Source organism: Calidris pugnax, unplaced genomic scaffold, assembly GCF_001431845.1.
Source record: "Calidris pugnax isolate Ruff unplaced genomic scaffold, ASM143184v1 scaffold41, whole genome shotgun sequence".
In the NCBI taxonomy this organism is placed as follows: Eukaryota; Metazoa; Chordata; class Aves; order Charadriiformes; family Scolopacidae; genus Calidris; species Calidris pugnax.
Window position 1 is genome coordinate 8,040,421 of NW_015094509.1, and position 23,522 is coordinate 8,063,942.

Consider the following 23,522-nt stretch of genomic DNA (forward strand, 5'->3'; position numbering starts at 1 on the left):
GGGGGGGGGGGGGGGGGGGGGGGGGCGTCCCCACCCCCGTGGAGATGCCCCGGGTGGGGTGGGATGGGACGGGACGGTCGCGAAACGGCCTCGGTGGGGATGGAGGGTCACCCCGAGGGAAGAGGGGACGCTGAGCCGGGAGCTTGTCCCCCACCGAGGAGATGGGGCAGCGGGGGATGTCTCCGTGGGGTGTGGGGAGCTGAGGGCGGCTGTGGGAGCTGCCCCCCACCACCACCCCCGGGCTGGGTTTTATGGTGTGAGGATGTGCTGGCTCTTCTCTGGTACCGAGAGAAGCTTCCATCTCCTGCCTTTTCACTGAATTTCACTGAATTTTAGAGTTGGAAGGGACCATAGAGATCATCTAGTCCAACTCCCCTGCTGAAGCAGGATTGCCTAGAGCTAGAGCTTGTTACTCAGGAGCATCCAGGCGGGTCTTGAAAATCTCCAAAGAAGGGGACTCCACAACCTCCCTGGGCAGCCTGTTCCAGGGTTCCGTCACCCTCACCGAGAAGAAGTTTCTCCTCATATTTGAGTGGAACCTCTTATGTTCCAACTTGTGCCCGCTGCCCCTCGTCCTCTCACTGGGAACCACTGAAAAGAGTCTGGCTCCCTCCTCCTTCAACCCTCCCTTGAGATACTTGTAGGCATGAATTCCTTTGAAGGAACAGATGAAGCCTGTGGATAGTGGTGGGGTTTTTTGGTTGATGATGTGTTGTAAGGAATTGCTGCCATGGCAGGTTGACTTCTGTAGGACCCGAGGGCTCTGCTCAGGGGGTAACAAGCAGTTAAAGGGGGGAGCCCTTCACAACAGACAGTGTGGGGAGTTACCAGAGAGCCTCTTCTGGTCACTGTGGTCCTCGGTGACCTGGGACGGGAGAGGTGAGGTTGCCCTGGCAGAGGGTGCTTACAGCCCTGCAGCTGCATCCCACTGGGCTTGGAGATCCCTCTGGGGCTGCTGGCTGAGCCCCACTGAAATGCTGTGGGGGTCAGCTACAGCAATGGCAGAGCAGTGCCCAGGATTGCAAAACAGATGTCAACCAGCTTAGGACAGGTAAAAAACAAATGATCCAAATCTGGCATCCTGGGAGTTGGTGTAGAGAACGGAATGGAGACATTGTTACACCACTGTGTATGTAAATCCTCTGCCCATCAACACCTTGTATACTGTATGTGCTTCTCCTAAATAGGACAGTAAAGTGAATGGCCAGGCTTGTTAAATTCCTTAAACCACGTTAAGCTTGAGGAGCATTACAGCTGCAGGAGCTGTCCTCTCCAGGGGTTACTTTTATCTTATCCAGAGTAAGTTTTATAGTGTGTTTGTAACTGTAGCCTGGGTCTCTCGTAACGGTACCGGTTATCATTTCCTTGGGGTTTGGTTTTGGGTTTTGCTTTTTTTCTTAGATGTTTACGGCTTCACTACAGAGGGAATATTTACAGTTTTCTGTAAGCGGTTTTTACAGCGTAATGCTCAGGAAATGGGAAACATAGGGCTGGGAGGAAAACAAGTGTGTTGAGGCACGCTGGGGCTGTGACCTTTGCTGCTGTGCACAGCGTGCAGCCGAGCCTCCCCGAGCAGAGCCGCCTGCCTGAGAAACCTATTCCTGCAGGAATGGGCTGTGTTGTGCAAGTGAGAAACAGTTAACGTAATAAAAACACTGCACAGTATTTCTAGGCACTAACTTTAAGCAAATCACCCGATGTTGAACGTAGAACTTCTCATACAAGCTTAAGATGGAGTTGGGAAGGTGACATGTTGCTTGACCGTCTTGCTTGTTTATAATGAAAGCAAATAACCTTGTGAGCAGTGTTGTACAAATGATTAATCGTGTTGTCCTCTCCAGTCTGGTGCTGCACAACATGTTTTTGCCACTGTCTATGCACTGATAATGTATTGACAAGAGATGAGCCTCAGGGAGAAAGGAATTCGATGATCAAGTGGGACAAGGTCATTTAGAGACCCCTTTAAACTACTTTGAAAATCAAAACTATTCATAACTTCGTACAGTAATGAACTTGGGATCTTTTTCTGGCTCCTTATTTTACTGGAAGAGGATGAAAGGGTGGGAGGCTTTGAGCACCTGGGTTTTTTTTGTCTGAAGAAGCCTGGTGAGCTGTCTAAAGCCAAACAGAATTAACTTTGGTCTGCTCCTCATTTCGCCCCATGCCTCCTACTAATTATAATTAACAATGGGTCACATAGTAATCAATATTATGGAACATATGCCAAACTTTTAATTCTCTCATTAATTGAAAAACAAAACTATTGGACCATTATTAATTGCCATCTCCTATGTAAGAGTCATGAATGGAAGTCAGTGTTTCACAGGTGCTGCTTCTCCAGTGAAGCACCTGTCTTGGGGGTTTGTGTTTTTTTCAAGAAAAGCAAAGCTTTTTGGGCATTTACAAAAAGAATAATAAAAAAGGTGGTCAGATAGTAATTCGGAGCATTCTTTCTTGCAACTGTGGTCCTAGGAAGACAAGGTTTTCATGTAGAGGGTTGAAACACTGAAATAAACCGAGCATAGAGTACAATAACCTCGTGAGTCCTACCTGTTGTTCAACAGTGCTCATAGCAGTGATGTGTGTGGGGCTGCCCTCTCTTCTGTGGGGACACCGTAGCTGGCACTGTGAAAATGCAGTTCTTCTCCCACTGAATAGATGCTTGGTACATGGACTGTGCGTCGCAAAGAGTGCACAACTTCTGTGAGTTCTCTTGTTTACCTACACAGAGCATTTAGCATCTTCTTTAGGAATCTGGCAGGTTGCCTCCATCTCTCAAAGCCTGGCTGTTCTGGGCTCTGCATGGGTGTAGATGTGGGACCTGGAGTTCAGACAAGACTCTTATACAAAGATATGAGCTAGAAACCCACCATTTCCTCATCCAGATTTTCTTTTGGGACACTTAACAACCTGGAAACACTGACACTGGAGAAGCTTTACGTTTAGGACTTTGTTTATCACGCTTCGAAAAGTGAAAGGAACACAATTTCTTACCCCGTTCTTTGACTCCAGCAGACTTTCAGCTCTGTTTTGTTCTTTTTTTAATCTTAAGAGGCTGCCTTGAAGGGCTTAGAGAGCTCACACTGCGTTGGCTTGGAGTAGCGAGACCCACGGGGTGATTTCCGTGCCACTGCAGATACAGCCCACGTGCTGTCAAACTGAAATCACCCCTGGTAAGCAGTTGCTCCATAATCTGCAAATGTTATTTTTCTTTAACAACAAGAGAGACTCAAAAAAAAAAAAAAAAGCACAGCAAGACAAATCTCTCCCCCTCCTGTACGTCTGCAGTGCTCAGAAGAGTAAGCTCAAGGCTAGCAACCCTTCAAACGTGGGATGCCTCAAGACACCCAAGTAGGTAAACACCAGCAGTTGGTTTGTGACTGAAATGAATAAAACAGTTTCAAGGCTGTTCAATGTTTTTGTGTTTTGGAAGTGAGATGGATTTCTCATCCCCTGTTCTCTTTGAGGTGGGATAACAGCTATTTACTGCTGCATCTGAATTCCAAAGAGAGAGATCTTAAATCTGACTGAAGAGGCTGCAGCATAAAGCTGTTCCTCGGGTCTAGTGTCTTACAGTAGAATATGATCAGTATTGAACCCTTATGACCCACTAGAAGCAAACTACATTTTAAAAAGGCATCTGTAAAATCTTGAAATTCCTGAAAATACAGCCTAGGCTGCACATGGAAAGATTACATAGTTTGAGTCCCTTGCATCTTCCTAAAAAAACTTCCACCAGGATGCCTGCTAGGAAGGGAAAACCTCTCAATCCACATAATATAGCTTCTGTAAAAACTAGCAAGTAATCCATATATGTTGCTGGCTATGATTTCAAATTAAGATATAGCTTAGGGTTTGGGGTTTTTTGTGGAGCCAGAAATGGCCCATTGCTTCCTGGCACTCCCTGACATTTTTAGAAGAGAATAAATCTGACTCCAGAAACAGAAATCTGACCTGGCAATCAGGTTTGGAGGTCATACTATATGCTATGGTTTTGGTTTTTCTCCTCTCCTGCCTATCAGACTGATTAAAACCATCTGTGGGTACCATTGCTGTGCCTTCAAATTCAGGTGCTGACAGAGAAAAAGGTTGCTTCACTTAAACCGTGAAACCATTTTAATGACCAGGGACCATTAGACAAAACAGCAAGCTCCAAGATGAAGGTTATTGTGTTACCCTGTCTGTATGTATCTTTGGAAGAATCTGAATGTAAAAAAAAAAATGATGTAAAAATATATTATGACCCAGAGGCAATAAATTAGTGATAAGAATGTCAGATAAAGTCTATAGCTGAGAAACAAACAAAAAGCTTGAAAACTGAAGAGGTAAATGTAAAGTTTATGTTACAAGTATTCTTAGTAAGGTAGATAAGAAGTTATTTATATGATGAGAAAGCCTTTATCATAACAAGTTGAAGAGAAAAGCAGTAGGAGACCTTCCAAATGGAATATTCAGCCCTTTATTCTGAATGTTAACATCTTAAATCCTTTAATGCAACTTATGATTTAATATTTTTGAGTTTTCATTGCATTACAACAGCAGGAAGGCATTTAAAAGTCTGTTCTAGACCCAGACCGAAGCTGCACTGTGCCAGAAGTACCCCTGTGTGCTCTCAGTGTTGTCTCACTCTCCAAGAGCACCATGAGGTCCATGGTGGGGTTCCATTTTTGTGTGCTGGCAGGAGCGGGCTGACCTGTGCCTGCCTTCTCACACCCGTGTTACACACGGGAAGCCCAAAATTCACATGTACCATGTTTGCACAGGCAGTTTGTTCACATAAGCATCCCTGGGCAGACTCACGTGTGGCCTTCTCTCTTGGAAATAGGGCTCTGAAGTGGAATTGATCCTGCTGCTGTTCCTGTGTCTCTGATGGCCACAGAAAGCTGTCCTGGCTGGAGAGTGATGCTGGCTTCTCAGCAAGCATTGGTGTTCCCTTGCTAAAGCCCTCAGACCCTGGCTAGTGCCTAACTCACCGGTCCCAGAGTTTTAGCCCGAGCAGTGAGGTTGGCACGCTGGTGGAAACTGTCCAAAATGTAAGACAAAGTTAAGCAGAAAGTTTTAAGAGAAGCCTTTGAAAGTTTGAGTTTCGGAATCAGGCTGATGGAAAGGACTTGAGGTTCTGCTCCTCTCACTCCACGCTTTTCCCTGTCTTGTGTGTTGCTGATGGAAGGACCCACAAGCAGCATTGGTGACAGCAGAGTAAGGAGTGGTTTGTGCAGATGATGGTGGATGCACTTGCTTTACATCAGGGGTGGTGTCTGAGCTTTTGCCTGAGTAAACAAGCGCTAGACATATGGAACAGACATCTGTTTCGTGAGAGAGAAGTAGCAAAGCAGGGAGGGATGTGTCTGTGGAAAGGGAAGAGGATCTGCTTAGAAATGTAGTATTTAAGGAAAACTGGAAGGTAGGCTATTAGCTCTGCCTTTTCTTTTCTTGCAGCACAGGAATCAGCACACACTGCTCCTTTGGAGGCTGCTGCTGTGGTTAATCCAAACGCACCTCTAAATGCTGCTCTCCACCTTTTCCAAAGGTGCACATACTGCTGGATTTGAGGTGCTGCACAGGGGATGAGGACTGGGTTGCTTTGAGGACAGGGATGTATTAGAGTTAGTTTATGAGGTCCATAACACAGTGACTCAATCTTGCCTGATCCTCAAGTAGTACTGGAGTACACGTGACTGACCATAACTACAAAACAAAGACTGGAATATTCAAAACCAGCTTGAACTTTAGTCAAGGATAATGATTTGGAACTGAGGCACCAGTGTGTCTTACAATCATAAGGTATCTAGTTATGAAAAGGGCTGATGAACTGGCATTCATGATTTGTGAGGTGGTTTATGTGAAGTTGTCTTACAAAATCTGAGTGAGAAAAGTGAAAAGTGCTCGAAGACAAAACAAAACAAAAAAAACACCAAGACCCACCCACACTAAAAAACCCAAGAAAAAACCCAACCAAACCCAAGGAGACTTTTTCATCTAATATTATTAGATGACAGTAAGGGGCATTGGTTGTCTATAGGTTTTGAGGGACATGAAAGCTGCTTCTCGGTGTTTCAGCTGTCACACCTGTGGTTTAATTAACTCAGCTGGATGGTTTCACCCCATTTCCAGCCCTGTTGGCTTGCACAGGTGTCAGCAATGACAGCTGGGGTCTTTTTCTCTGCTCCCCCAGAGGAGCAGGAGGCTTTGTCTCCCTGTGCTTTTTGCTGGAGCTTCATCAAGGGGCTGGGGCTGCTGGCCAAGGGAAGGAGGTATTAATCCTTGTCGTTGGCTTATCTGTAAATCACTTGGTGTAGGGTAGGGGGTGTGGAGTGTAATATCCTTAAACTCTAAGGATTGTGGTTTCTGATTAGTCTTGTGTTTCTCTTCCTGCACAAATCCCCTTTGTTTTCCTTCCCTTGATCTTTCCTGAGGCTCCTCAGATCTGTCATATATTTGAGAGACTGGAGTGTGAGCTGAACGCTGTAACCCCTGGTGACTGTAGCATTAAACCAGTAAAAAAAAAAAAAAAATAAAAAAAAAATATCTTGTGGCAAGCAGAGAGTCTGGTCTCTGCTACAGATCTCAGAAACAGGTGGTGGTTCCCCCATCTTCACGTTGAAGTGCAGGGTTAATGCCTCGTGCTGTGTTGGCGGTGTCCTTTGGGGTGTCTGCTGCCTCTATATCTGTCCTGTCTGCAGGGGCTCTGGAGCCTGAAGGCAACTTAAGCCTGAGTAAATGAGTCCTTCTTTTATTCTTTTTTCTTTTTTGCTTCTACCCAAACACACTGATCTCATAGTCCTCAGTGTACCTGATTACATCCTTTAAAAAAATTACTCTTGTAAATTGTAACTTACAAGGACAATTTATAGGACAAGCATGTGTAGGACTTCTAGAACAAGTTATATGTATACACAAGATATTTTCTATCTCAAATATAAGTTTGTATGATATCTGACATAGAAAGTTATTGACTTATTAAGTGTTTCAGGTGTTTTCTGGCAATTGCGTTCTTTTTAATTTGAGGACATACAGGTCCTTTGAAACTAATTTTGTGTTTCAGTCCTGAAGATGAGAGGAGTTCCTTAGCCGTGATAGTAACTATTTCTCAGGTGTGGGTTTCCTGGTGAGGGTTTGATAGAGAGCCAAAACTCCTGTTGTCTTTTCCTTCCACTGAGGGGTAGCAGTGTGGCCTGACAGCACGATGAGGGGCTGTGTAGTCATCCTGCTTTGATGCCCTGGGTACTTCAGAAATGTATTTACATACCATGCTGTCTCTTCTACACTCAAATGATTCATTTTGCCAGAGGGGATAAAAGCACAAAGTACCATTTTTTATGCACATTTTTTACTTCTCAGCTTCCTGAGGTTAGTCCCATCAAACCCACATCAGTCAGAGCAGCTCTAATCCTCTTCTTGGGAAAAGAAAATGACTTCTATCACGTTTCCTTCTTCTGTTCAGGGAGGAAAATAAATGATTAAAGGAACACAGAATTGCTACAAGCTTGCAAGAATAGCCACTTGCAGTTTGAAATCTTTTTCCAGTTCTTTCTTCACTTTCATGTTCTTGTCCAAGGATGGTGTACATGTGTCTGCTCAAGTGTGTGTTTCGCCCTCAAAGACAGAAAGTTGTCAGCTCTTCATTGCATGGATGGCCATGTGGTGAATTCCCCCATCCTCATACTCATTACATCCTAACCCTTTTACTTAAGTTCCTCTTGGCTGGTTGACGTCCCTTTCACGCTACCCCTAACATCCCGTTCTTATATGTAAACAAAGGGTAGAGCTGAAACCTTGGGAATATACTGGTATTTCAAGCAAAACCAGCCCCTTAATATTCTCTTCTGGATTGATCGTACCGAGACTCTTTTTCAAACACGTGGTGTGGAGGTGGGGTGGATTATCCTGTTGATAAGTCTGGTTTCACAGGCTACAGAGACGGGTTTCCTGATTATTTCCTTCCTTTCAGTGGATGATTCATATTGACAAAATGGGTGAGCTGTAACATCACTGGGTGATGTTGCGTTTTGATTTAATAGGACACTGCGGTTGTGCCGGTGGAACAAAATAAAACACTATTGATTTCGGAGGCTTGATCTGTTAATGCCTTTGCAGTTATGACAGTTGAAAAACCAATGCATTGCTGGGAAAAAAACCGCCTACTTTATCAAGACTGATTTTGTTTCACTGACTTGTTTCAAGCCAATGCAATAATTTTCCATAGTATTTGATTGCCATGTGTCTGTAACACCTTAAAATCCTTGAGTTTCTAATGCCTGGTGCCTGTGTGTAAAGAGGAGACAGTTACCAGAACAGAAATGTTCCTATTCCTAGGTAGTGAAGGCTCAAAGTGCTGCTTCTGAGCAGCTTTTTCTGAATGATAGGGCCAAAATATGCTGTTTGACTGCCCTCCGGTTATTCTCCAGTGCCTGTTCAACACTGCTTTCTTTGTTACAGTTTGGGACTTGCTGCAGCTTAGACCTGACCTATATAACAATCTTTTTTTTTGCATAAAATCATTTAGGTTGGAAAAAACCTATAAGATCATTAAGTCCAGCCCTTAACCTAACACTGCCAAGTCCACCACTATATCATATCCCTCAGCACCACATCTACATGGCTCCAGGGATGGCAACTCCACCACTTCCCTGGGCAGCCTGTTCCAATGATGGACAACTCTTTCCATGAAGAAGTTTTTCCTAATATCCAATCTAAACCTCCCCTGGTGCAGCTTGAGGCCGTTTGCTCTTGTCCTATCACTTGTTTCTTGGGAGAAGAGACGGACCCCAACCTCATGACTTCCAGTCACTCCCTGCCAGAATTAGAGCTCTGATGTCCATATGCAGATAACCTGGGCTGTTTTGTCATTACACTTGCAGGTGGCTTCAGTTTAAGCTCTGTTTACTTGCAGAGAAAACAGCTCTGCCCCTTCAAGAGTTAGTCAGAAATAAATGCTTGAGGGGCTGAAGGAGTAAGCCTGGTCTCAGCTGCAGAAAGAAGTTCCACCTGGTATCTGAGGTTTATTACCACCTGCTGCTGTACCACAGCCCTCAAGGTTTGGCCTCATCCTGTGCTTTCCCTTCCATGTGTGGTACTGTCTGTTTCTGGAGCGGCGTTTGCTCCATCCCTCTCTTCTTGCTTTTAAGCAAACAGCAAGGAAAAAGGCAAGGTCCAAAGAATGTTTATGCCAGACATTCCCTCAGGCTGCTGGGGAATGTGGCATGTGAACATGTAAGCTTCAGAAATCAATGAGATGCACAAGCTGAAGGGCAGGGGGATTGAAGTGTGACGGAAAGGATTTAACACTCTTGCTGGTACCGTGCCCCTGCCTAGAGGCAGGCTTTGCTATAACACAGTGATTGCTGGCAGATATCTGTCTAGTCAGGTCTTAAAGATCTCATTGACGGATGAGATCTCACCTCTCCAGCAGCTATCAAGTGCTTCATTATCCGTATAACTCAAAAATGGCTGAGGGATTCCCCCAATCCCTAGTGCAAATATTTACCTTGGGAAGTTTTTACTTTTTGTTTTGTGGGGCAGGGAACAGCTGACTGACTTCATACATCAGTCCTTCAGCATCTTACAAGCACTGTTAGCGTGCCCCTTGCAGCCCCCTGAAAGTCCTTTCTTGACAGGCTGTGTTTTCTGGCTGTGTTCTTTGCTCTTCTCTGGACACTGGCCAGCTGGTCCACATCTTCCCAGAAATCAGTCCCCAGAACTGGAATTCACTGGGACAGGTTACACAGGGAGGTTGTGGAGTCTCTCTCCTTGGAGATATTGAAAAGACATCTGGACACAGTCCAGAGTCACTGGCTCCAGGTAGGCTTACTTGAGTAGGGTGACTGGACCAGATGTTCTCCAGAGGTCCCTGCCAACTTCAGCCATAGCGTGAGTCTGGGATCTGAAGTTTTGCTAAGTGTCAGAGTTTTACCAAGGTTCAGTGAAGGCTGAATGTGTGCCCAGGAGGCCAAGAAGGCCAAGAGCATCCTGGCTTTTATCACAAATAGTATGGCCAGCAGGACCAGGGAAGTGATCGTTCCCCTGTACTCAGCACTGGTGAGGCCACACCTCAAATACTGTGTTCAGTTTTGGGTCCCTCACAACAAAAAAAACATTGAGGTGTTGGAGTATGTGCAGAGAAGGGCAACGGAGCTGGTGAGGGGTCTGGAGCACAAGTCTTATGAGGAGCCACTGAGGGAGCTGGGGTTGTTCAGCCTGGAGAAAAGGAGGCTGAAGGGAGACCTTATCCCTCTCTACAACTACCTGAAAGGAGGTTGCTGTGAGGGGGAAGTTGGTCTCTTCTCCTAAGTAGCAAGAGATGGCCTCAAGGTTTATACTTGATATTAGAAAAAGAGTTGTCAATCACTGGAACAGGCTGCCCGGGGAAGTGGTGGAGTCACCATCCCCGGAGGTATTTCAGAGATGGGTAGATGTGGTGCTGGGGGACATGGATTAGCGGTGGACTTAGTAGGCTCTAGGTTAATGGTTGAACTCAATGATCTTAGGGGTCTTTTACAACCTAAATGATCCTATGATTCCATGAGTCTATTTAAAAATGCATTTCAGAGAGGAGGGAGGTGAAGTTTTTGTAAAAGTTGAGGAGATGATTTAATTTAATTTGAACAACAATCTCCCCTGACATGGTGTCCTGAACTCAGTGAAATTTATTCCCTTCTCTGTTTTTTTTAAAAGCATAAAGCTCTAGTTTAGGACTGACATTTTGGCATGTGGTGGTTTTTACAATTCTTACAGCAGGATTAAGTCTTCGTTATTGATTGGTGTTTGCTGCTTGGATCATCTACATGGGACAATATTAAGGAATAAGCTGTGTAATTATACTTCTTTGAAGTCATTCTCAAGGTTTTGCTAAATGGGAAAAATGCTAGATAAGATATTCATCTCCACAGAAATTAGAACTGTCTGAATTAGACCAACGAATAAACAGAAATGCTTTTTAATGCCATGTGTCTACAAGTTTTCACTCTGTTGCTTGGCCGTAGCAAAACGACACTGTCTTTAGCTGGGTTAATTAAGATGTGTATTTCTCAGCTCTCCCTCTTGGCTATGGATAAAATCCTGACCGCTACAGCTGCTCTTGTCACCCACTGGCTCATTCTGAGGGTTGTGGCTTGTGTTACACCAAGCAATTCAGGGAAAAAATTTAGAGGAACATGTTTAACAAATGTTCCAATGTATGCCATGTTGGTACATTAGAAAACCAGAAACCACATAATCTAGGAATTTCCTCTAGCTAAAGAAACCGTGTCTTAAATTATTTTAAACACTTTTAAAAAAACCACAAAACTTCAATAAAGTCCTTTCCCTCCTGGGAATGATTACGTCTGGTAAAATTTGTCCAGCATGCATTTTTACTGTGGGGTAAGGCTGCTTGTAAATACAAGTCTTGCGTGTCAGCGGATGCCTCTATTTGTGGGTAGCCTTTTATTTAGTGCTGGATCCCTGAGGTCTACAGTTAAAATTTGTTTGGGATTTCTAGCCTACTTCTTGCCTTTGGTGCTGGTTTTGTCCATGTGCTGCTGTTGTCTTCCACCCTGTGTGAGATGTGGCCTTCCTGAAGGCAGAGATCAAGGGTTTCCCATGTCTGACAGTCCAACCTTGGGCAGCTGCAATCGCCTGCACGTGTTGTTTTAGGTATTGGAGTTTGCTTCTTAGCCACAAAATGACACAGCCCAAGACTTTGTCCTGGGGTGGTTCCATTCCAAAGCTGGTGTTCCACACACCTAGGATGCAACTGGATGGGATGCTGGGGGCAGAAGGGGAAAGCACCTCTGCTTTTCCTTGAATACACAACGTTTTGAGAAAACGAAACAAATTAGTGTTGGAGTGGGAGGGATTTTAGGGAGTTTTGATCGCTTATAATTTCCACTGATTTTTAAAAGAAGTTTTTAATAGGCCTAAACCTGATATGGTAAAACTGGCAATGTTTAGGCTGAATTTGTTGAAGATAAAAAGGCCAAATTTCACCCAGGTCTGGGTAAGTACACACTTAAAACTGTGTCATGGCAAGTGGTGTAACTGACATAGTATTTAATATGCATATCTAGCTAATTAAAAGCTATCATTGAAAGTACTTTTATTTAGTTGCTAACTGTATCTAATGCACCTCCAGCTGCCAAAGTCTGTGTCTGTACTGAATTTTTGGTGCATATGATAGGATGAATGCAATGGGCAATTCAGCTTGTTTAGGGATATTAATGGAGAAGATCCCAACTAAAGTTTGTGAACAAGCTGTCTATAAATCAGTGCATCTTTTGCAGATAATGACTGGTACCTCTGCCACGTGACACTCCTTGCCCCAGAAGAGGAGCTTCTGTCCTGGGGCATGTACCCATACCCCTACCTGGCACGTGTCGATCCAGACACCCGAAAAGGCACTCTCATCTACCAGCTTGTCGCATATTACAGCCACAGCCACAACACCAGTGCTGGGATAACTTACACACTCGTTGCAGGTAGGTCTATTCTGAAAAAAAATGGTAAAAATCTGTTATGTTGGAGATTTTTCTTAACAATTTCCCATTATCATTTAGTTCATAGTTTTTTTTCCCCTTGGGGAATCCTTAATGATATAGCAGGTACAGCAAGTAGAAGGTGCTTTAAGTAAAAGAGTTATGTGGATAGTAATCTTTCTTGCTGCCACTTTTTTTGCTTTACTTCTATTTTGAAATGGATTGCAGCCTTACCACTAGCTTAGGGCTCCGTATCTCACCCGTTCTCATCTTTTTTACACTGCGGCGGTCAACAGAGCACGGTGTGAGGGACAACTGGACAGGAGCAAAGAAGAACATGCAAGGACATAGGTAGATGATTTGAGGATAGTTTACCTTAAAATAGTGAAGATGGAAACGCTCCTGCTGCGGGGCTGTGGTTTTTCAGACCAGCTTTGTGCGTATACTTGTAGGTGGCGAAGAGCGATTCCGAGTAGATAAGGACACTGGCATTATCATGACGACTGGCTTGCCTTTGACGTGGAACAAGGAGTATGTGGTTACTGTGGAAGCCACCGATGGGTACGGCAACAAAAGCCCCTACGCCTCCATTTCCATCCTGGCGGGCTCCCGACCTCCACAGTTCACCAACATGTCCTACAGCGTGTCTGTCCCTGAAAACACCCCGGCAGGAGAAAAGTAAGTTCTATTTTGTGAAGTGAGCTCCCTCCCCACGGTCTGGGAGGAACTTCACAGAGCACAATACAGTGAAATTTTTGTGTTGTTTCTTTTCAGGGCTGTGCATGTGTGTTTGCCTATTACACTTTAAACGTAACATTGTGTTTTCTAAAAGAGATGATGCCTTTTCTGCTGTCTCCAGTGTGGCACATGTTGTAGTCTGGGATGCTGGAATTCTACTGAAATTATTATTTTATTGCTCTTGGAGTCTTACTGCATTGCATTGTGAATTAAAACAGCCAAAATCCCTGCTACGCCTCTCCTGGAGCACTTCAGATATAATGAGTGCTTGAAAAATACTGTCTTTTAATTAACCAAATTTGGAGTTGTTTGTATCCCGTTTGACTTGTATTTGGTTTTTTAGAAAGGCAAGTCGTTGCCAGACTCTTGAGATTACAACGCCTGTGTGAAGTCCAGATAGATAGAGCAAAGTCTCCAAGGGGCTCTGCTGTTGTGGGAAGAGTAGCTGAGCCAAACCACAGCGGGGAGATGCTGCTGGGCTGGCTCTGGTTTTATTGTCACTGCTCAGCTGCTTGAGAGCAGCATGGGCTTTTCAGGGCTCCAAGTAGCAGGTGGAGCAGTGCCACAGGGCCTTTAAGGAGTAGGAAACCTCAAAATAAGCTGATAAAGTAGGAAAAATTGCAGGAGATGTGCCACTTATTCCTTAAAAGAGACTGAATGAGAGGAGGAGGGGAATTTGTCTCTTTCCCTGGAGCTTTCACTGAGATGTTCTTAAAGTATATTGTCATGCTGGCCAGAGACTGCTGTGAGAGATGGAGCTTTAAAGCATAAGTCACGGTAGGGAGGCAAACATTCGTTTCATGTCCTGACAAGGGGGACAGCAGGGTATGGAAAGGCCCTGTGCTTCGTGGGTTTTACCATCCATCTCTGAAACAGTTACTTTTCTGAATACACAGCTTCAAAGGAAGTCAAAAGTAGAGTAGCTCAGTTATCTCTGTAACTGAAGCTAAACCAGTAACTGCTGTCAAGTGTTTGGAAGAGTGCAAACGGGAAGAAAAAGATGTTTTCCTGTTGGTAGGAGTGAAATGGGTTGTTATTCCAGCCCTGCTATGTCAGGAGATCAGTCTGGTGAGAGAAAAGAGGATAAGTGGGCTCCCTATAGCACGGGGGTTTCCAGTTTGAATACAACACTGAGCTCAGCATTGACAGAGAGTGGGTGATTCACCTTTCAGCGTCCTCATCTTCCTCTTCCTGGTGCTCGGGGAACAGCTTTTGGAGGTGCTGTTTTTGAAGCAAAGGGTTATTCTCTCGTTCTTTACAGAGTAGCAGTTGTTGAGGCTGTTTCTTTCCAGAGCCAGCCTCTTTCGTACACTCTGCTGACGAACCCCAGCGGGCTCTTCAGGGTGAGGCAGGAGAGCGGGGAGCTCAGCCTGACCCACCCCGTGGACTACGAGAGCGAGCACCACCTCTACCACCTCTTACTGAAAGCCATGGAAGTTGAGAGCACTCTTAGCAGTGTGACTGAGGTACGTGGATCACTTTGCTTCCTACCCACTGTCTTTGCAATCTTCGTTCCCTCATTAGTGGGACCAGTTTATGGGGATAGCCTAGAAAACTCGTGAAGATGCTCAGGATGGAGAGGCCTCATGGTGCAGTTAGAGGGCTGGGGACTGACCTGGGTTCAGACCTAGGCTCTGCTAAATGCCTCTTGTTATTTCTCTTTGGCTTTGCTCCCTTCTGCTTGGAACTGAAGGAGATGGTACTTCTCCTTCAGTTCCTCACACTCAGTAGTGTAAGGAAAAGTTTAGTGTCAGAGGTGTAAGGATGGGACTGCAGCAAAACCAATGACTGCCCAGGCAATGTCCAGAACGAGGTGCCAAGTGTAGGTTTTCCTAAGTGTAGAGGCTAAAATCCCCTCTCAGCATGTCCTTTTGTCTCAGGTCATGGTCCATATCACCGATGAAAATGACTGTTCTCCAGAATTCCAGCACTCCATTTACAGCAGAGACAACATTCCCGAGACAATTCCTGTCGGCACGTCTCTACTGCAAGGTGAGGACCATCCTGGTACCTTCAGTTTCAGTCTTGCCATGGACCTGCCAGTTTGTGTTACATGTTCACGTTCTCACAGTGAGGAAGTGCCAGCCCTTCTACAGCAGGCACTGCCTTTGTAAGGTGTGGATGGTAGCTCTCCTGGAGGTCTGTAGGTGGCTTTTAGATATCCTGGAAGTAGAGTTGTGTCTTCAGGTGAGGACCACCCTGCTGGGCCACACAGCTGTGCCCGAGGAAGGGACCCTGGGGTATCCCAAGAGCAGTTAAGGCAGCTGACAGGCAGTGACTTCCTGGATTGCTGTAACTTGTTTCCTTTAAATCTTTTGGCTGTCTTTTAACTCAGCTTGGTCACTTTTTTGTGTCCTGGAAGCAACTGCAACCAGTTTTTCTTTTCTGAATGTGTTAAGAAAAAAACCAGTTTTTGGAACAGGCAGCTAGTTTTATCAAATAGATATTAATGCTGTATAATTGACTTACCAAGTGTTAAAGGAGAAACCCTTGGAAAGCCTGGGAACTTGCACATTTGTGGTTGTGGCTTATCAGTCATCGTTCCAAGTTTGTTGCGTTTAAGATGGCCACATGTCACTTGCACTTAAACCCTGTGTGCACAGATGACATTTCTAGAGGCTAGAATAGTATCCTGTTGAAAGATTAAAGCTGTTGGAAATAATTTTAAGCCCCAAATTCCAACCAAAATTCCAAGGTCACTCTCAAAATACCTTTGTTGCATAAATCGGGATTGAACTTGGATGATGCTGCATCTTTTGTCTCAGTCCTCGTGGTCCAAAAGAGAAGGAATTGAAGTCCATTCTTCAACTTGTTTTACTGGTGTCAGTAAAATGCCTTCAAAGATGTCTCGAGGTCTGACATAGACTGTCATGATGCAATACATGCCACAGATGTGTTCTGCCTAAAACTGGGAGAAGGCTTACAGGCTCGCTGTCGTTATTCAAACTGGAAGTAGGGGCAGGTACTGGGGTAGTAACAGGAACACGGGCTGAGACCTCAGGGGGCTTATGAACCGTGTGAGAAATGGGCGAGTGACAAGGCAAGACTTAGTGAAAATTAACATGTTCGAGATGTGTCTTTTGAAGACAACGATGTAAATTTCCCGAATTTGAAGCTGAGTGCATGCAGGACGTGGTGGTGATAAGAAGCTTAGCTTCCCTTGCGTAGCCACGTGCTGATAACAGGGCTGCAGGGTCTGCCTTCTCTAAACATTTATCAAGGGCATTCACAGCTTCCTGTGGCTTGTTTTTTTGGTTTAATGGCTCTCAGGAAGAAATAAGTTGATTGGAATGATCAACTCCTAAAAAATTCCGAAGCGTGTGAATTTTGTTAAAAAGATGAATGCTCTTCTCTCCAGGAGACTTGTAAAGCTGATGAAAATAACCCCCAGTTGTGGGGAAGGAAAGCACGCCCTGTGTCCAAGCAGAATGGCAAAGCTGTGCAGTATGGTTCACAGTTGCATCTTGTTTGGTTGTCTTGCCATACGGGGTACCTTCCAAGAGAAAGAGCCTTCTTAAAAAAAGAAAATGTGTGGTGGGAGTATAGTGAGAGTCAGTGAGAATGGGTGGGTGAATGCCCACTTGGTGTTGAAGGGCTGAGGAGCGTTGGTAGTGGCTGCGAGGAAGCGGTGTGTGCACTCACCGGGATGAGTGTGGTGCCATTAACTCTGACTGCCAGAGCAAGTATCATCTCAGGAAAAAAAAAATAAATGAAAAAGCAGCTCTTACTCTGGCTATAGCTCCTTCAGGCACGGGCTGTTGGCAACCTCTGGATGTCCCACAAACTAAAAGAAATGCAAATTCAAGACAGCCTTTGCCATTCTGTGGCTGGCCAGGTTTCTACCAGTGGTGGTGAAAAAGACACCATGATGTATGCCATTTGCTAAACCTGTGGATGATGTAAACGTAGGGTTTAGTCGTCAACCATTTGTATTTTAGCACACTCAAAGTCTGGCTGGTATCATGTTTGTAGTGGTGATGCTACGCTAGCTGAGTCAGCCTGGTCATGACAGGCAGATTTATGCTCCCTGCATGTGCTGTAAGATGTCTGGATGCGAGCAAGCTATGATCTGAGAAGTGTGGAGGGATGCTCCTGGCAGAGGTTAGTGTGTACTCCTGCTGCTGCACCACTGTGCCAGCAGAGCAAGGCTTGGAGTTGGGGTTGCTGACTCTGTGCTAACACACGAGGCTCTGAGCTGGAGTCCCCTCGCACTAAGGTAGCTTAGAGCATGGGTAGAGCCAGCACAGACCTGTCCGTGCTTGCTTTGTGATCCTCAAAATGCCTTTGCAACGCAGAGCAGTTTGCAGGATGGAATGAAATGGAAGGGGAATGGAATTCCCAGTTGCCGTCAGGAAGTAAGGCATGTTTTTGTCACGTAAAAGTGAGTGTCACGTTCCCTTCTTGCCAGAAAACATTGGGGGAGAAAAAAAAGTATGATTGTTAAACAGGTAAAATATGTTTTTGTGAGTGGTTATAACATCTCTGTAATGACTCTGTGGATTAAATTAGAACTTTTCAAATCAAACACGTTTTTCACTTTTTGCATATCTTCCTAAAAAACAATACTTAACCCCTACGTTTAACTGGTTTAATTCACTTCCATGTCAATCTTTCTGGAGTTTTTAATATATTTCGTCTTTCAGTACAGCCAGAGAGGGATTACCTCTAAAGCCCTTGCCTTTGTAGTCTGTAACACACCCAAAAATTTATTCGCAGCAGGATTCTGAGAGATGTGAAACAAAATGTTTAACACTTAACAACCACCCTAAAAGCCTTTTTAAACCCAATGAGTCACTTTCCACAGGCAGATGGAGTTGAGATTTTTGCAACTAAATAGCACAGCATTTCACTGGGCTTTTTGAAACCGTTCTCTTCCTCTTTGAGGTAAATTAACCCCTTTGAGTCAATAATAGATAGCGATGGGTCCTTGCTTCTCTTCATCTCATTTTTGGGTGACGCTGTAGCTGTCTGCCAGGGTGTCCATGCACTGCAATCACCGTTCCTCTTCCAAAAAGCTGTGTGCTACCACGATGGCTGTGCCTGTATCCTCCTTGTAGAATAAAGAGTTTGTTTAATACCAGCGTGGGTATGAGTAGAAGCCTCATTGTTTGGCGAGAAAAATGGCAGGGTAATTAAAGAAACAAGCTCTTGCTCTTAAAAATCACTTTTTGATACTACACTGTGAGCTCCAGCTCTTTGTTCTGCTGATTTGCTGCTTCTGAGCAGATGGGACACACATCGTACTGAATAAACACTTGCTGGGGAGGAATGTTTAATCACTCTTTGTACCTTGAAGCGCCAGGTAATTAAAAAGTACTTTAGCTATAACATAGCTGGGAGCTAATTAAATTTGAACGGCATCCCCGGAGAGAACGAGGACACAGTTTATGACTGATAATGTTCTACCAACATGCATATTGATTGTGTGGTAATTACCAGTGTTGACTGCTATTTGTACAAAGCAAGTTGTGTAGTGTTGGGACCACGGCTCTCTCGCAAACTCTCCTCACTGCGATCACTCAGGCTGGGTTGGAGCCGGGGGAAGAGCTGTTTTGCTTTTTCAGTCCCAGCCTCCTGCTGAGTTCCCAGACTCTTACCACAAAAATAAGGTTTTTATGGATAAAACATATTTGGATGACGTCTGTTCTCAAAAAAAAAAAAGTATCTGAACTTTACTTGGTAAGAAATAGCATATAGCAATAACCAAACCTCTTCTGCCGCATGACCATTCTGCTAAATGTGTTCTCTAATAGTGCTTGCAACGGACTGCGACTCTGGCTCCAACGCCGAGATCACTTACTTCATCCAGAGCACTGATTTTTCCATCACGAGTCACGGGGTCATCAATTCTAACCAGAGGCTGAACTTTGAGCGAGCAAACCATATGTACGAGTTTGTGGTGATAGCTGTCGATAAAGGACATCCCCCTCGGACAGGGACGGCGTCCGTGCGGATTCGAATGGCCAACGTGAATGACGAGGCTCCTGTCTTCTCCCAGTCCGTGTAAGCCAGCTTGAACACATGCTTTGGGTTTTATTGGTGCTGCTCATACGTATAACCTTAATAACACTTGGCTAAACGTTTACTTCTTATTCTGTGCAACTATAAGTACCAGTGAAACCAAGGGGCAATTTGTATGAATTTTGTAGAAGTCGGCCCTTTATTTCTAGATGTATGAAAAAAATACACCAGTGGTGATACCAGTCCTTTGACTTCAGAGAGCAACAGTTTTATATAGAGAGAACAGAATGAATGAAAGACCTAACTCGATAGGGAATGATTTTAACTGTGTTGACTTCTAGTTCTCAAACTCATTGTCCATGTATAAATATATGGCAGATTAAGATGGTAGTTAGCAAACATTAAAATTTAATTTTACCATCAGCAGATTCTATTACAAGCTAACTTTATGAGAACTCTGTTTGTTTAAAATACATTCTTTCCTGAATTAATACAAATTGTATTTATTTTTTTGCATAAGTTTAAAGTATGGACATGTTTTAAATATAAAACATAAATACATTCAGTTACAAAATGAAATACTGTTTTACATTCATCTCTAGAGTATCTGATGCTTTCCATTGGTAGAAAGGGACATAACAAATGCTGCATGACAGATGCATCTCTCGTGGCATGTCTAGGATGACTAGTCCTTTTTCTCATCTTCAGGAGATGAGAGAAGAGATCCTGGTTTGCAGTGCAATGTAGTATGGTACATACTGATACCTTCCAAAAGATCCGTGGAAATTACATGTGGCAAAAATGCAGGATTACAATCCTAAAATACATACCCTCTACTGAACAAAGATGCTCAAAGTTTTGTCTTCAGCTGATTAAACACTGAATGATTGCGTGCCTGAAACATAAAGAAAATTTATAGTCCTTGGCTGATGGTTGGCAGGGTGGTGGTTATTCTGGTACTGCATGTGCTGCCATTGCTCCCTTATGTCCATCAGTTACAGAACTTTCCTTTCGGAAGACGCTGGTCCCGGCACCTTAGTGGCTACTGTTCGGGCAAAGGACCCCGATGGAGATGGGCTGCTGTATCTGATTACAGGAGGCAACGAGGAGGGCAACTTTGAACTGGATAGTCAGAAAGGTAAGGAAGGAGGTTTTAGAACTCAATTATTTACTGTCTAATCTCTATTGACCCTGCTTCACCCGTGTGTCAAAAAACGTAAGGAAGCACCATATTTATATAATCTGCAAATGGGAATGCTTTGTATCAGTGAGAATTAGCTCTTTGATATGATGCTCTCCAAAAATCAACCAAAACTTGGGATCCTGGGACTGTGATCCAAGGACTGTGCTGTCTAACACAACCGATTCCTCTGCTGTGCAACTGAAATACAAACTGAACCAAAAATACAGCGGCAGAGAAATGTGATGCTCACTTGACTTTTTTTTGTTGTTTGTTTATATGGTAAAATAAAACAACACTTTATGCTTCCAATTGTAGGTATCATTAAACTGCGCAGAAACCCACCACCCAGCCTGAAAGGGCCACAATACACACTGAACATCACTGCCATAGATGACAACGCCTCGGGGGGACCCACCCCTCTCAGCAGCTCTGCTGAGGTTATTGTAGGAGTTAACGACATTAATAACAACAAGCCTGTCTTCAGAGAGGTAAGATGTCTTCCTGCAGATATTCTTTTCCCATCCATAATTGGTGTGATAGACTTCTCTTGGCTACTGGTGATTGCCAGCGGGCTGAAGGGACTGTGTTTGCAGAGCAGAATGAATCTGTAAGTGAACATGCAGCCAGCTCCCTTCATACTTAAAGAGCGAGGTCTTCATTCTCTTTTTTTTTTTTTCCCCATCCTCTCCTTTAGAGATTGATTTCTTTGGACGTATAAGTAATAGAAGTGATTTTCTTCTGAGTTCTGGGAAGAACTTGCTGGAAAAATACTTAAGTATTGACGCTGTGCAGCGAATCCATGTGTCTCTGTGTAATAAATAGGGTTGGGTGTGTTTTTTAGTGTGCTTACTACAGCGACAGCACCTGGGTTCTGGAGAACCAGCCTCCAGGCACGTACGTGCTGCAGGTAGAGGCCACCGATGCAGACCTCGGGGCTAACGGAGAGGTGAAGTACGGGCTCATGCACCGGGACGGAGCTGCCCTCGGCTTCAGCATTGACCCGGACACAGGTCAGTGGCTTTCAGTTGGCTGCTGGGATAAAATGAAAAGGGTGGGTTATTGCAATGAGAATGCCACTGCGAGTGTGTGCCCAAGCGGGCTGATGCTTTAACAGTGTCGCTGCTGGGTTAGCTATAGCAGCTGGTGGAATAAACACTGGGAAAAGTTCAGAGTACGTAAATAGCCGTGCACATAAATTAAATTAAGATGGTAGTGATTTAAATGACAAATTAAGTAGGGAGACAAACCTCAGTTCAATAAGGAGATAAAAATCTGTTCTGCATCAGTTATCTTCCTATTGGATGGAGTGTAACTACAAGAATGCAGAGCAGAAAGTGTGGCTGTAACAGCTTGAGTATGTTCTTCCCTTCAGTGTGGCCTGACAGTTCTTCAAAACTTCTTTTTTTCCTCATCTCATGTGCCAATAGGAGGTCCAGTGTAGTGCTTATAGAGGCATAACCCTCGTACCAGAACAGGGCGGTGACAGAGTTTTGATGCATTTTAGATGAAGTAGTTATAAATGTTGTTGGTGTTTCCATAGTCAAAACAGTAAGATGCAATATGTGTGTGTCTAGGACTGTGCAGGAGACTGGAAGGGCTGGCAACAGGGCAGCAGAATCCTGGTCCCCAGAACAGTAGAGACATAGGTGTGGAAGTGGCCTCCAGAAGGGCCAGTTTAAAGTCTCCCAACCAGAAGAAAAGATCTGAGATGGGGAGAGATTTGGTCAGTAGAGAGGAAAAGCTGAATACTGTGAGAAAATTGTTTGGTTTATTAACTGAGCTGTGTGGTTCTACCCTATTTTAATCTGTTCAACAAAGCAGCCTCCAGCTCCCAGAGTAGAGGTGACTTTGGTCACATCACTTGTGCCTTCTGTGGTATGATTCCTCCTCAGAGTAATAATGAGCAATAATGAATCTATGAAATATTCAGACCCGTGCACTTGGACTATTACTGGAGTAAAAGTAAAAGAGGCCTCTTGGTGAGGAGGAGAAAGTCCTTCTGTGCTCCATGGGGAGTGAGATAACAAGGTACTCAGCGTGAAGCTCCTTCTCAGGGCAGCAGGAGAGAAAGCTGTTGACCCCAGGCAGTATGTGGGGAGAGGAGAGAGAGTGGAATTGGAGCTGGTCTTGTCCAAGACACACTTTGCAGGGTTGGTGCAGGGTTGATGGTTGTGCTGCGTGTGGTCAGAGCTTCCTCTTGTGTGGGTCCCTTTCTGAAAATTCAGTCCCAAGGCTGTGGGGTCTGTCTTCCCAGGAGTCATCACAACCACGCAGAGTTTTGACCGGGAGAAGCAGAGGGAGTATACGCTGTCTGTCACTGCTACTGACCAGGCCCAGGAACCGCTGATCGGCGTGTGTCAGGTCACCGTCCTCATTGCTGACGTCAACGACAACGATCCCAAGTTCGAGAACAGTCGCTATCAGTGTGAGTGTTTCTTAACTACCTCTCCCAGTATGGCAACATGAACCTGTTCAGTAGCTCCTTATAAAGGTGGGCAGTTTTTTAAGTGACCAGTCTTCCTTTGCTGCTAACTAAGCCAGTTAGTGCTTAACCCAGCCAGTAGAAATACGCAGAATTGATCACTGCTCTCTTTATTCATTGTAATACTCTTACAAACATTGACAATCTTCACTCCTACAGACCAGGCAGACCTGATCCAGATTCCCTTTGCAGCTTTTTCCTGTCTGCTTTTCCTGCACACTGAATTTTTCTTCAGTGTCCCAAAACACAACATGACCTCCTAGCTGAGAAGTCATCCCAGAATCACATGGGGTTGGAAGGGACCTCTGGAGATCATCTAGTCCAACCCCCCGGCCAAAGCAGGGCCACCCAGAGCAGGTTGCACAGGAACGTCTCCAGGCGGGGTTTGAATGTCTCCAGAGAAGGAGACTCCACCACCTCCCTGGGCAGCCTCTTCCAGGGCTCTGCCACCCTCAAAGTCAAGAAGTTCCCCCTCATGTTTAGATGGAACTTCTTATATTCAAGTTTGTGCCCATTTCCTCTTGTCCTATCCCTGGGCACCACTGAAAAAAGACCAGCCCCGTCCTCTTGACATCCTCCCTTTAAGTATTTACAAGCATTGATCAGATCCCCCCTCACCCTTCTCTTCTCCAGACTAAAAAGACCCAAGTTCCTCAGCCTCTGCTCATAAGAGAGGTGCTCCAGGTCCCAAATCACCTTTGTAGCC

The 23,522-nt window shown here is 44.7% G+C and overlaps 1 protein-coding gene across 1 annotated transcript in view; it reads left to right on the plus strand.

Annotated features, from left to right (window-relative positions):
- LOC106902038 (neural-cadherin-like) overlaps window positions 1-23,522 on the plus strand; it is a 71,232-nt gene that overhangs the window by 827 nt on the left and 46,883 nt on the right. Inside the window, exons 2-10 of the mRNA XM_014965203.1 lie at window positions 12,261-12,455; window positions 12,905-13,130; window positions 14,452-14,656; window positions 15,071-15,182; window positions 18,944-19,193; window positions 20,147-20,289; window positions 20,650-20,822; window positions 21,176-21,344; window positions 22,589-22,759. Coding sequence (XP_014820689.1) covers window positions 12,261-12,455; window positions 12,905-13,130; window positions 14,452-14,656; window positions 15,071-15,182; window positions 18,944-19,193; window positions 20,147-20,289; window positions 20,650-20,822; window positions 21,176-21,344; window positions 22,589-22,759 — 1,644 coding nt within the window. The remainder of the gene's footprint in view (window positions 1-12,260; window positions 12,456-12,904; window positions 13,131-14,451; window positions 14,657-15,070; window positions 15,183-18,943; window positions 19,194-20,146; window positions 20,290-20,649; window positions 20,823-21,175; window positions 21,345-22,588; window positions 22,760-23,522) is intronic.